This window comes from Entelurus aequoreus, linkage group LG17 (genome assembly GCF_033978785.1).
Source record: "Entelurus aequoreus isolate RoL-2023_Sb linkage group LG17, RoL_Eaeq_v1.1, whole genome shotgun sequence".
NCBI lineage: Eukaryota > Metazoa > Chordata > Actinopteri > Syngnathiformes > Syngnathidae > Entelurus > Entelurus aequoreus.
Window position 1 is genome coordinate 4,140,872 of NC_084747.1, and position 13,371 is coordinate 4,154,242.

Here is a 13,371-nt window from a genome sequence, read left to right on the forward strand (position 1 = left end):
GATAAAAAGGCAGTAAAAATGCATATTTTTTCATTTGGACAACCATCTTTCACACAGAGATCCTGCAAAATTGCCACATCTATCCAACTTTTACCTTGTACAGACCCCCAATGCAACCGTGATGCTACCTCAGAAGGTGGAAAAATTGCCAGATCACAACCATAGTCTGTATTTATTTGTCTGCCCCTTTCACGCAGAACTCTGCCTGTTGCCGCAATTGTGTGTGCTTTCACACAGCGACACAGGAATAAAGACGCACGTCTCTGTGCATCATGATTCTGATTCTTTGTCCAAAGGCGAAAAAATTGCCGGTTTGTCCCAACTTTAGCACTAGAGCGCAATTTTGAGTTTTGGGGTTTGGTTTTGTTTTTTAGATGGCAATTTTCGCCAGTCCTGATGTGTGTGTCCAGTTTGGTGAGTTTAAAAGCATGTTAAGGGGGTCAAATTACACCTCAAAGAGGCAAAAGTGACTGTTTTTACTACACTTTTGTTCTGAAGGGGGAATTGCCAACTTCCTGTTGATTTTTGCTGAAGGATGTCAATGTATGAAATTTAGGTCTAAGTCAGACCTACATAGAGGTTTTTGTTTCATGTCTCTGAGACATTCCTACTGGAAGTTACAGGCAGTTTTGTCTGAGTTTTCTTCCTAGGAGCAGTTGTGTCTGTGTTTTCTTCCTAAGAGGCGCTTGAGCGCAATTTTAATTTTTGGGGTTTGGTTTTCTTTTTTAGATCGCAATTTTCGCCAGTCCTGATGTGTGTGTCCAGTTTGGTGAGTTTTGAAGCATGTTAAGGGGGTCAAATTACAGCTCAAAGAGGCAAAAGTGACTGTTTTTACTACACTTTTGTTCTGAAGGGGGAATTGCCAACTTCCTGTTGATTTTTGCTGAAGGATGTCAATGTATGAAATTTAAGGTCTAAGTCAGACCTACATAGAGGTTTTTTTTTCATGTCTCTACAACATTCCTACTGGAAGTTACAAGCAGTTTTGTCTGTGTTTTTTCCTAGGGGGCGCTAGAGCGCAATTTTGAGTTTTGGGGTTGGGTTTTGTTTTTTAGATGGCAATTTTCGCTGGTCCTGATGTGTGTGTCCAGTTTGGTGAGTTTTGAAGCATGTTAAGGGGGTCAAATTACAGCTCAAAGAGGCAAAAGTGACTGTTTTTACTACACTTTTGTTCTGATGGGGGAATTGCCAACTTCCTGTTGATTTTTGCTGAAGGATGTTAATATATGAAATTTAGGTCTAAGTCAGACCTACATAGAGGTTTTTGTTTCATGTCTCTACGACATTCCTACTGGAAGTTACAAGCAGTTTTGTCTGTTTTTTCCTAGAGGGCGCTAGAGCGCAATTTTGAGTTTTAGGGTTTTGTTTTTTTATTAGATGGCAATTTTCACCAGTCCTGATGTGTGTGTCCAGTTTGGTGAGTTTTGAAGCATGTTAAGGGGGTCAAATTACACCTCAAAGAGGCAAAAGTGACTGTTTTTACTACACTTGTGTTCTGAAGGGGGAATTGCCAACTTCCTGTTGATTTTTGCTGAAGGATGTCAATGTATGAAATTTTAGGAAAACCAACTCAATGCTTTTTTTCACAGTCACTGGCCTTTTTTTATGACATTTACCCGCCGTTGCCTTTTACGCAGAAGCGGGTCTCTGAAGGTGGAACATTGCCAGTCGATGCTCGAGTGCTCGGGTTGTTTAAGTACTTTTTTCTTCGCTTTTGGGCTCTTTTCTAAGTGCATCTGCTTTTGGACCTTGAAAGCATGGAGTGACAGTAAGTGAGGCCGGTTGCTATGGCAACAACCCAACTCATTTTTGACCTTGGCAACCAACAACCCCGCAGTCAATACCGAGTGTGTGGAGGGGGGGTCTGTAGTTCTGTTATGAAATGCTTTTTTAGGGGGGCACATTTTGCAGTTGAACAAGGAAACTTTTTGGTTTTTGACGCGTCCAAACACAGAACAAAAAAGACCCGCGGGCACAAAAGTATTGGGACTTGGACTTGTTTTTTTGTAGAAAACTACTGCAGTACTAGGTGGTACTATGTACAAGTAAAGTACGGCAAAGTACAGTGATTAGTGCGCTTTAAAATGCGTGTTGTTACACTTTTACAACAACCCCATTGGCAGTTTGCGCCTTAGCACTATTACAACATTGGCTCTGTTGCTAAAAGACAATAGGGGTTTCCTTGTTAAACTTTCTCATGCACTCCACATGATTATCCAAGTAAAACATGAGGTTGTGTTTTCATAAAATAAATGTTTACATTTCGGCAATAAAAACCCATTTCCCTCCCTGTACTGTAAGGTAGAAAGTGTCCCAATTAGGGATGGGTACCTTTCACATCTGAACCGATACAGTACCAATTCCTGGTACCTGGGAATCGATATCGGAACTCAAATGTCCAAATATGTTTATTCAACTTGTTTAACATTTAACAGTGAGCTAATAATGACAACAAGGTTATCATTAGCAAGTATTCATTTCACTTTGTCCAAGTCAGGAAGTAGTCTTTGCCATTAAGTTAAATACATGCCGGTCTCGTCTTATGTTGAGCCCTACAAAGTGTTTATGTTGTAAGTATCGTGCTTGTTACACACCGTTTGACTGTAACGTGCACTTTGACCAAACTTGGAGGCGTTGCAATCGCTAATGCTAATCCGTAGCACGTCTATGGCATATGCAATGTAAATTAGCATTGAGCTAGCCTTACTTTTGAGAGCTTTCTGTCAAGCATGCTTGCTTTGTTATTATAAAATACATATTTAGGTAATAAAAACCTATTTTACTCCTTGTACTGTAAAGGTAGAATGTGTCCCAATAAGGGATGGGTACCTTTCGAATCTGAACCGATACAGTACCAATTCCTGGTAGCTGGGAATCGATATCGGAACTCAAATTTCCAAATATGTTTATGAATGTTTATTAATTTATTGCGGTACAGTTGTTATCATTAGCAAGTACACGTTTCACTTTGTCCTAAGTGTGTTTTTTAAGTCAGGAAGTAGTCTTTGCCATTAAGTTAAATACATGCCGGTCTCGTCTTACGTTGAGCCCTACAAAGTGTTTATATTGTAAGTATCGTGCTTGTTACACACCGTTTGATTGTAACGTGCACTTTGACCAAACTTGGAGGCGTTGCAATCGCTAATGCTAATCCGTAGCACGTCTATGGCATATGCAATGTAAATTAGCATTGAGCTAGCCTTACTTTTGAGAGCTTTCGGTCAGGCACGCTTGCTTTGTTTTTATAAAATACATATTTAGGTAATAAAAACCTATTTTACTCCTTGTACTGTAAAGGTAGAATGTGTCCCAATAAGGGATGGGCACCTTTCACATCTGAACCGATACAGTACCAATTCCTGGTAGCTGGGAATCGATATCGGAACTCAAATTTCCAAATATGTTTATTAATTTATTGCGGTACAGTTGTTATCATTAGCAAGTATACGTTTCACTTTGTCCTACGTGTGTTTTTTAAGTCAGGAAGTAGTCTTTGCCATTAAGTTAAATACATGCCGGTCTCGTCTTATGTTGAGCCCTACAAAGTGTTTATGTTGTAAGTATCGTGCTTGTTACACACCGTTTGATTGTAACGTGCACTTTGACCAAACTTGGAGGCGTTGCAATCGCTAATGCTAATCCGTAGCACGTCTATGGCATATGCAATGTAAATTAGCATTGAGCTAGCCTTACTTTTGGGAGCTTTCTATCAGGCACGCTTGCTTTGTTATTATAAAATACATTTAGGTAATAAAAACCTATTTTACTCCTTGTACTGTAAAGGTAGAATGTGTCCCAATAAGGGATGGGTACCTTTCACATCCGAACCGATACAGTACCAATTCCTGGTAGCTGGGAATCGATATCGGAACTCAAATTTCCAAATATGTTTATTAATTTATTGCGGTACAGTTGTTATCATTAGCAAGTACACGTTTCACTTTGTCCTACGTGTGTTTTTTAAGTCAGGAAGTAGTCTTTGCCATTAAGTTAATTACATGCCGGTCTCGTCTTACGTTGATCCCTACAAAGTGTTTATGTTGTAAGTATCGTGCTTGTTACACACCGTTTGATTGTAACGTGCACTTTGACCAAACTTGGAGGCGTTGCAATCGCTAATGCTAATCCGTAGCTCGTCTATGGCATATGCAATGTAAATTAGCATTGAGCTAGCCTTACTTTTTAGAGCTTTTTATCAGGCACGCTTGCTTTGTTGGCATGGAACATTGTTATTTGCTTCGAACCTTTTTTGAACCTGCTCGGTGGCCTTGTGGTTAGAGTGTGCGCCCTGGCGGCGGCAGGTGGTGAGTTCAAACCCCCGGCCGAGTCATACCAAAGACTAACAAAAATGGGATCCTGCTTGGCACTCAGCATCAAGGGTTGGAATTTGGGGGTTAAAATCACAGAAAATGATTCCCGAGCGCGGCCACCGCTGCTGCTCACTGCTCCCCTCACCTCCCAGGGGGTGCAACACGGGGACGGGTTCAAATGCAGAGGGTCATTTCACCACAATTAATATGTGTGTGACTATCAGTGGGTAATTTGAGTGCTTGTTTTCACGCCAAGTGCTTGAGTCTGCAAGTACCAAAATGTGGTACGGTTCGATTCGACGTAAATCGGTACCCGGTGGTACCGATGTAAATCGGTCCACACTTGGATTCGGTGTCAGTCCCTAGTCCCAATATGTTTGTCTCCGGTATAAATACATGACGTACAACACAACAGAACAAAGTGAACAATATGTTCAGTAAGAGAAACCAAACAGGTCTTTGAACGCCTCATCAGACTATAAAAATAAAATCCTCCTCCGGTGTATCCAACCACGGGATTGGAGGCATCCTTTTTCCGCTCCGGTCAAAGACGAAGGAGCAGATCCTTAAGGCACTTGAACGCCACGCCAAAGACCACAGACCTCCCGTTGTCTGCCGCGCCACCGCTCGTAGTCTCCGTGAGCTTTGATGGTTGCCCGTCCCCTCATGAGGTCCAGCGTCCCCTCACGATGTCCAGAGTCCCCTCATGAGGTCCAGAGTCCCCTCATGAGGTCCAGAGTCCCCTCACGAGGTCCAGCGTCCCCTCACGAGGTCCAGCGTCCCCTCACGAGGTCCAGAGTCCCCTCACGAGGTCCAGAGTCCCCTCACGAGGTCCAGAGTCCCCTCACGAGGTCCAGAGTCCCCTCACGAGGTCCAGCGTCCCCTCACGAGGTCCAGAGTCCCCTCACGAGGTCCAGAGTCCCCTCACAAGGTCCAGAGTCCCCTCAAGCGAGAGACTTATCTTACATTTGAAAAGAAGCTGCGGAATAGAAGAAGCTATGCTGAGTCCCAATGGAGATGAAGGAGTCGCCACCGGGGGGGGGGGGGGCTTCCGGACCAGGTGGGTCTGCGCCTGGCTCCGCCCCCCCCCTACCCCTCAGCCGGGGCCCGCCTCCAGTCACTCGTGTCATTAGCCGCTAGTCAGCGAAGATGATCCATTATCTGAGGGCGCTTCTGTGATGCCCCCCTTACCCCCCCGCGTGATGGTCGGCAGTCCGGGTGGCGTTGTGTGGGTTTTTTTTCCGCGCGTTTCGTCCCGACAAGGCAGCGGCGCGGCCGTGGCGCTAGTTGCCCACCAGGGGGCTGAGGTCGCCGTGGTGGTTCTTCAGCTTCTTCTTGAAGAGGGAGATGGTGGAGGGTCGGTACAAGATGATCCAAGGCTCCGACGACGCCGCGCTCTGGCTGCAAGTGTCCGAGCCGCTCACAGTGGGGAGGCGGGGAGACCTGAAGGCAGCACCAGACATCTTTTATTCATTATTGCCTACCTGGCAAAAACCAATCAATCAATCAATCAATGTTTATTTATATAGCCCTAAATCACAAGTGTCTCAAAGGGGACGTCAATGTGGATGACTATGAGAAACCTTGGAGAGGACCACATATGTGGGTGACCCCCCCCCCCCCCCCCCCTCTAGGGGAGACCGGATGCAATGGACGTCGAGTGGATCTAACATAATAGTGTGAGAGTCCAGTCCATAGTGGATCTAACATAATAGTGTGAGAGTCCAGTCCATAGTGGATCTAACATAATAGTGTGAGAGTCCAGTCCATAGTGGATCTAACATAATAGTGAGAGAGTCCAGTCCATAGTGGATCTAACATAATAGTGTGAGAGTCCAGTCCATAGTGGATCTAACATAATAGTGTGAGAGTCCAGTCCATAGTGGATCTAACATAATAGTGTGAGAGTTCAGTCCATAGTGGATCTAACATAATAGTGAGAGTTCAGTCCATAGTGGATCTAACATAATAGTGAGAGTCCAGTCCATAGTGGATCTAACATAATAGTGAGAGTCCAGTCCATAGTGGATCAAACATAATAGTGAGAGTTCAGTCCATAGTGGATCTAACATAATAGTGTGAGAGTCCAGTCCATAGTGGATCCAACATAATAGTGAGAGTCCAGTCCATAGTGGATCTAACATAATAGTGTGAGAGTACAGTCCATAGTGGATCTAACATAATAGTGAGAGAGTCCAGTCCATAGTGGATCTAACATAATAGTGAGAGAGTCCAGTCCATAGTGGATCTAACATAATAGTGAGAGAGTCCAGTCCATAGTGGATCTAACATAATAGTGAGAGTCCAGTCCATAGTGGATCTAACATAATAGTGAGAGAGTCCAGTCCATAGTGGATCTAACATAATAGTGTGAGAGTCCAGTCCATAGTGGATCTAACATAATAGTGTGAGAGTCCAGTCCATAGTGGATCTAACATAATAGTGTGAGAGTTCAGTCCATAGTGGATCTAACATAATAGTGAGAGTTCAGTCCATAGTGGATCTAACATAATAGTGAGAGTCCAGTCCATAGTGGATCTAACATAATAGTGAGAGTCCAGTCCATAGTGGATCAAACATAATAGTGAGAGTTCAGTCCATAGTGGATCTAACATAATAGTGTGAGAGTCCAGTCCATAGTGGATCCAACATAATAGTGAGAGTCCAGTCCATAGTGGATCTAACATAATAGTGTGAGAGTACAGTCCATAGTGGATCTAACATAATAGTGAGAGAGTCCAGTCCATAGTGGATCTAACATAATAGTGAGAGAGTCCAGTCCATAGTGGATCTAACATAATAGTGAGAGAGTCCAGTCCATAGTGGATCTAACATAATAGTGAGAGTCCAGTCCATAGTGGATCTAACATAATAGTGAGAGAGTCCAGTCCATAGTGGATCTAACATAATAGTGAGAGAGTCCTATCTTTATAATGAGGATGACATACATATCGAAATTTGAAAATAAATAAATACATTAATTAATGAATCAAAAATACACATCTTTTAGAAAGGGGTGTCAAATATATGTATATTTTAGGAGAATAGATAAATAGATGAAAAATCTCAACCTTTAAATATGGGTGAGGAACATATAAAAATAATGAAAAATCAATTGTTTTTATAATACAGATAACAGAAATATCTAAATGATAAATGATGTATATGTGCATTATTTTTAAACAACCGTTTTTATATTTGGAATGAAATTGCTTCCAATTTATAGTTACAATAAGTTGCATCTATTTACTGTTGTATGGATATGCTAATGCAGGAAACCTTTGGAAATAATCAAATAGCTTTGAGTCAAATGCCACAAAAACTGGCGTTAAAATTCAATAATATTTGTAGGTTTTTTTTTTATTCAATTTGTCCAAGAACCCATATTTCAGGGAGAAATATGCATACTAGGATTAATAATTAAATATCTAAATGATAAAATCTTTAATCCATTCATTCGTCCATTAGGTTGGTAAACAAATAAAAATCCACATCTTGATTAAAAAATAATCTAAATTACAAAAAAAATAAAAATCTATTTTATATGATAAAATAATGTTGACCAATCGTAGCAAAACGGGTCGATTGTATCGTTCTGTGTGTATATTTGACTTCTTTTTCATTATTTATCGTCTTGAATCCTTCAAACTGATCAATTGATAATTGAATTTGACCTTAAAATACCCTAAATTTATTTGAGTGCTGACGCCATACTTACTTGACGGTGATGTGCAGCAGCAGCTTGGCTACCATGGCGACCACCGTGAGGATGAGGAGGGCGGCCAGTGCATAGATGGTCCACACTGCAAACGCGCAAACACACGCACACACACACACACACACACACACACACACACGCACACACACGCACACGTACACACACGCACACGTACACACTCGGTGTAAGTGTTGGAGCCGCGGCCATTAGAAAGAGCAGAAATTGCAGCAGAAAGAAAAGAGGAGGAAACATCTGCTCGGAAAAGCTTCTTTAGCAAACAAAGTGTCAGAGAGAGTTGATGCATTATCTTCCACAGCTGTGTCCTCGCAAAAAAACTGCACCGAAGAAGAAGAAAACCTCGCAGAGTCAAAGTTAATGTCCTGATACGGTACACCCCACCCGACTGATGCGTCCCGTAAATAAAATCAAACAGCCTGGAACCGAGTTAAACATGCGAGTCCTTTATATGAGGAACCATACTTGCTTGCTCCTTCACCTAAAAACACTTGAATTACGACTGTATTAAGCAGGAGGACCATGTGACTATTACCAGCCAATCAGAAAATAATAACTATTAGTTATGTTATTTATATGTATAATACAAATAATAAAACAATATTGAACATTTTTTAAAAGCATATTATAGTAATATGGAATTTTCATAGATTTATTTTGTCAACAGAATTACTCATAATCTATTTTTTTGTGGTAATTTATTTTCCTTTTTTTTTTTTTTTTTTTCCTTATCAATTTCAGTGAGTGCCCTAAAACGATAAAAATCAAGTTAATTAAATTATGTTAGAATTTAAAAAAATAAAAATAATAATAAAAATTGGAGACTTTAAGTAATAGCCGCATTATTGTTTTCTAATTTTGAAACGTAATTTGATACTTTAGTTAACACTAAATTTAACATAAGAACACATGCCCGTAATTTTGGAATTTTACACAAAAATCTAACTACTGCATTGTATCTGTGGAGGCTTAAAATAATAATATTATCTATTAAAAATGTATTATTATTTTATTTACTTTGTGGGAGTGGCGAAAGTGCTGCCCGAGGGTCAGTCGGAGACTGTGGCTTGTTTCTATTTGTCCTGCCAAACGTTTATATAAACACAATTTTAAAAAAAAATAAAAGAAAAGGAAATGTAAAAAATAGAGTTAATAAGTTAATAAGAGTTAAAAATTTTTAAAAAATTAATAAAAAATAAATAAAATCAAAAATATATATACAGTATATATATATATATATATATATATATATATATATATATATATATATATATATATATATTTTTTTTTTTAAATTTTAACTCTTAACTCTATTTTTTTACATTTACTTTAAAAAAATAAATAAATATATATATATATAAATATATATATATATTTTTAAATTATTTTTATTTTTTTAATTTTAATTTAAATTTTTTTAAGCATTTTTAAGCAAAAATAGAGTTAATAAGTTAATAAGAGTTAAAATAAATACAAAAAAAATAAAAAAATTAAAAAAATATATATATATATAATGCTGCCCGAGGGTCAGTCGGAGACTGTGGCTTGTTTCTATTTGTCCTGCAAAACGTTTGTATAAACACAATAAAAAAATAAATAAAAGAAAAGGAAATGTAAAAAATAGAGTTAATAAGTTAATAAGAGTTAAAATTTTTAAAAAAATTAATAAAAAATAAATAAAATAAAAAATATATATACAGTATATATATATATATATGTATATATATTTTTATTTTTATTTATTTTTTTAAAATTTTAACTCTTAACTCTATTTTTTTACATTTACTTTAAAAAAATTAATAAATAAATATATATAAATATATATATATATTTTTAAATTATTTTTATTTTTTTAATTTTAATTTTAATTTTTTAAAGCATTTTTAAGCAAAAATAGAGTTAATAAGTTAATAAGAGTTAAAATAAATACAAATAAAAAAAAATAATAATAAAAAATATATATATATAATTTTTTAAAAAGCATTTTTAATGAAAAAATAAATAAAAAATACAAAAACATCAAAGTGCATTGTTTGATTTTTCTGTCTGCAGACCTCAGTGGAAGAACTTTTGACACCGCCAAAAGAGAATGTTAGATAATGTTAATTTTCAAAAAAGTAAATATAATGACATTTACAAATGAACATCTAATTGTGTTCATGATGACATTATATGGCCACAACAGTCACAAAATGTAATCCCTCGATAAAAATGATCAGCGATACTTGTCGGCCAAGAGGTCTGTTGCCATGGCGATGGACTATAACATCATCGTCCCTGTTCAGAATGTTTCCACAAAAACAAAGCCTCGCTTCACAACATTCGCGTCCAACAAAAAAAAGATTAAAAAGGAAGTGTTGTTCCTGGACGCTTTTCCTTCTCGCTAATCACAAATTCCGACGGTGTTCCGTGCAACGACGTGTCCTCGTAGGCCCCGGGCGACGGCTTTGACAGCAGCCATCTTCATTGATAACCTGTTTGACGTCGGGAGGAGACGCGTGAAGGGGGGCTGTGGTCCACGTGACGGGAAATATTTGTATCGACGTGTACCTGCACGGTCTAACGAGGTGCAACTCTGCAATCACTAATGTAGTGATTTTATTTTGGAAATATTCTCATTTACTGAGAGCTGTTCCTAATATTTGGGCCATTTCCTGTTGCCAAATAGGGCATCTCCAACACGTTGTTGAACAAACAAACAGAGAGATAGTTAAGTGCGCTAATAACGTGCGGATGACTACAATTTTTGTCCGTATTTTTGCGATAATGTTTACATCATGAAAAGTTACAGCAAATAAAAAACGAACAAGATGGCAATTTTACTTCATAATGGCGTTGTTTCCATTCGGAGAGTGCAACAACAACAACAAACAGAAAACTAAAAAAACAACATTTCCGTATACATTAATGGATGAAAAGGAAAAAGGAAACAGCTAATTAAAATCCGGATAAAACGACAATTTCCTTTTTTTTTTGATCGTTTTTTATCCGTCAATTGTGTATCTTTGCAGAGATGGCACTGCCGTTAAGTGCAAAAAGGTAACTAAAAAAGTAATAACTGAAACCCAAAGGAATAGTCCGCTTTTATTTTGTTGATTGGTTTGTATGTGTTAAAAAAACGGTAGTAGAAAATTAAATGACATTTATTTTCATCTGTTTGTATCCGTTCAGAGAGTTTCAAATCCCATAGGGGGGATGAAAGGATGGTCAGCACCGAGAGCTGCGGCCTACCACCATGACCCCGCACTCCCTTCCCTCTGTTGCTAGATATCTCGAGATGTACGTTGTTTGTTTGTGCTGAAAACAAAGTTCCGTTGTACTTGTGCAATGACAATAAAGACCTATCTATCCATCTATCTATAACACGTAGAAAAATACTTCAAATTAAAAATCTGGATCAATAATTTTGCGATGAGTATTTGGATTGAGAAAAGTACATTGAAGGCAAATTTAATGTGAACAAAACGCCCATCGCATCCTTTGATGGGGTTTCTATACATAGAGTGTGCCACCGTGCAGAGGAAGACAAAAATAAACCAAAAATAAAGAATGTTGTCCGCGTATTTGTGTGTTTCTTGCATTCCCATAAACATTTTTGGGTGTGTGTAAGTCAAAGAACACTCTTAAACCTCTAAAAGGCTTAGTTGGCCACATTCGTGGACAGCACCTTTTAATAATAATTAGGGATGTCCGATAATGGCTTTTTGCCGATATCCGATATTGTCCAACTCTTTAATTACCGATACCGATATCAACCGATATCGATATCAACCGATATATACAGTCGTGGAATTAACACATTATTCTGCCTAATTTGGACAACCAGGTATGGTGAAGATAAGGTACTTTTTTAAAAAAATGAATCAAATAAAATAAGATAAATAAATTAAAAACATTTTCTTGAATAAAAAAGAAAGTACAACAATATAAAAACAGTTACATAGAAACTAGTAATTAATGAAAATTTGTAAAATTAACTGTTAAAGGTTAGTACTATTAGTGGAGCAGCAGCACGCACAATCATGTGTGCTTACGGACTGTATCCCTTGCAGACTGTATTGATATATATTGATATATAATGTAGGAAGCAGAATATTAATAACAGAAAGAAACAACCCTTTCGTGTGAATGAGTGTAAATGGGGGGAGAGAGGTTTTTTGGGTTGGTGCACTAATTGTAAGTGTATCTTGGGTTTTTTATGTGGATTTAATAAAAAAAAAAGAATAAAAAAAAAAAAAAAAGACGATACTGATAATAAAAAAACCGATACCGATAATTTCCGATATTACATTTTAACGCATTTATAATAATAATAGTAATAATAATAATAATAGATTTTATTTGTAAAAAGCACTTTATATTGAGTAAAAAATCTCTAAGTTTTACGGTGTATTAAAAAAGAAAGAAAAAAAAAGATAATAAATAAATAAATAAAAATAAAAACTACAACAAATAGCTATAACTAGTATGAATATATCTAATATCTATTTTTTTTAAAAAAAAAGAATGGCTTTTAAGCCTTTTTTAAAAGCATCCACAGTCTTTTAGCTCTTATTTCCAAAATTGTGTACACTACTGAATTGGGGTCTTATGGCCACTTATGTGGACACTTATACTGCCATCTGGTGGTGTCAGAAGAGTATAACATACAATGGAATTTGGAGAAAAAAAAGTGTATAAATAAGAATGAGCATGTCACTAAACATGAAGTACACGTTTGTGTACTTATGGACTAAGTACATCATTTTAAATGATGATTCTTAGTTTTTATTCTAATTAGGGTCCAATAAGCCCAAATAGCAAAGACAAATAAAAAAATGGAGGTATGACTGGGACATACTAGTAGAGTAGAGAAGAAGGTGGAGGTATGACTGGGACATACTAGTAGAGTAGAGAAGAAGGTGGAGGTATGACTGGGACATACTAGTAGAGTAGAGAAGAAGGTGGAGGTATGACTGGGACATACTAGTAGAGTAGAGAAGAAGGTGGAGGTATGACTGGGACATACTAGTAGAGTAGAAAAGAAGGTGGAGGTATGACTGGGACATACTAGTGGAGTAGAGAAGAAGGTGGAGGTATGACTGGGACATACTAGTAGAGTAGAGAAGAAGGTGGAGGTATGACTGGGACATACTAGTGGAGTAGAGAAGAAGGTGGAGGTATGACTGGGACATACTAGTAGAGTAGAAAAGAAGGTGGAGGTATGACTGGGACATACTAGTAGAGTAGAGAAGAAGGTGGAGGTATGACTGGGACATACTAGTGGAGTAGAGAAGAAGGTGGAGGTATGACTGGGACATACTAGTAGAGTAGAGAAGAAGGTGGAGG

At 37.8% G+C, this 13,371-nt stretch overlaps 1 protein-coding gene across 3 annotated transcripts in view; it reads right to left on the reverse strand.

Moving 5' to 3' along the window:
- Nucleotides 1-782: 782 nt before the first annotated feature.
- The window catches only part of kremen1 (kringle containing transmembrane protein 1), a 176,101-nt gene continuing 163,512 nt past the window's right edge, over nt 783-13,371 (reverse strand). For all 3 annotated transcript variants that reach the window (XM_062024435.1, XM_062024433.1, XM_062024432.1), the window contains exons 8-9: nt 8,029-8,113; nt 783-5,753 (exon numbers count right to left, since the gene is read on the reverse strand). In XM_062024435.1, the coding sequence (XP_061880419.1) occupies nt 5,594-5,753; nt 8,029-8,113 (245 nt within the window). In that variant the 3' untranslated portion in view covers nt 783-5,593. The remainder of the gene's footprint in view (nt 5,754-8,028; nt 8,114-13,371) is intronic.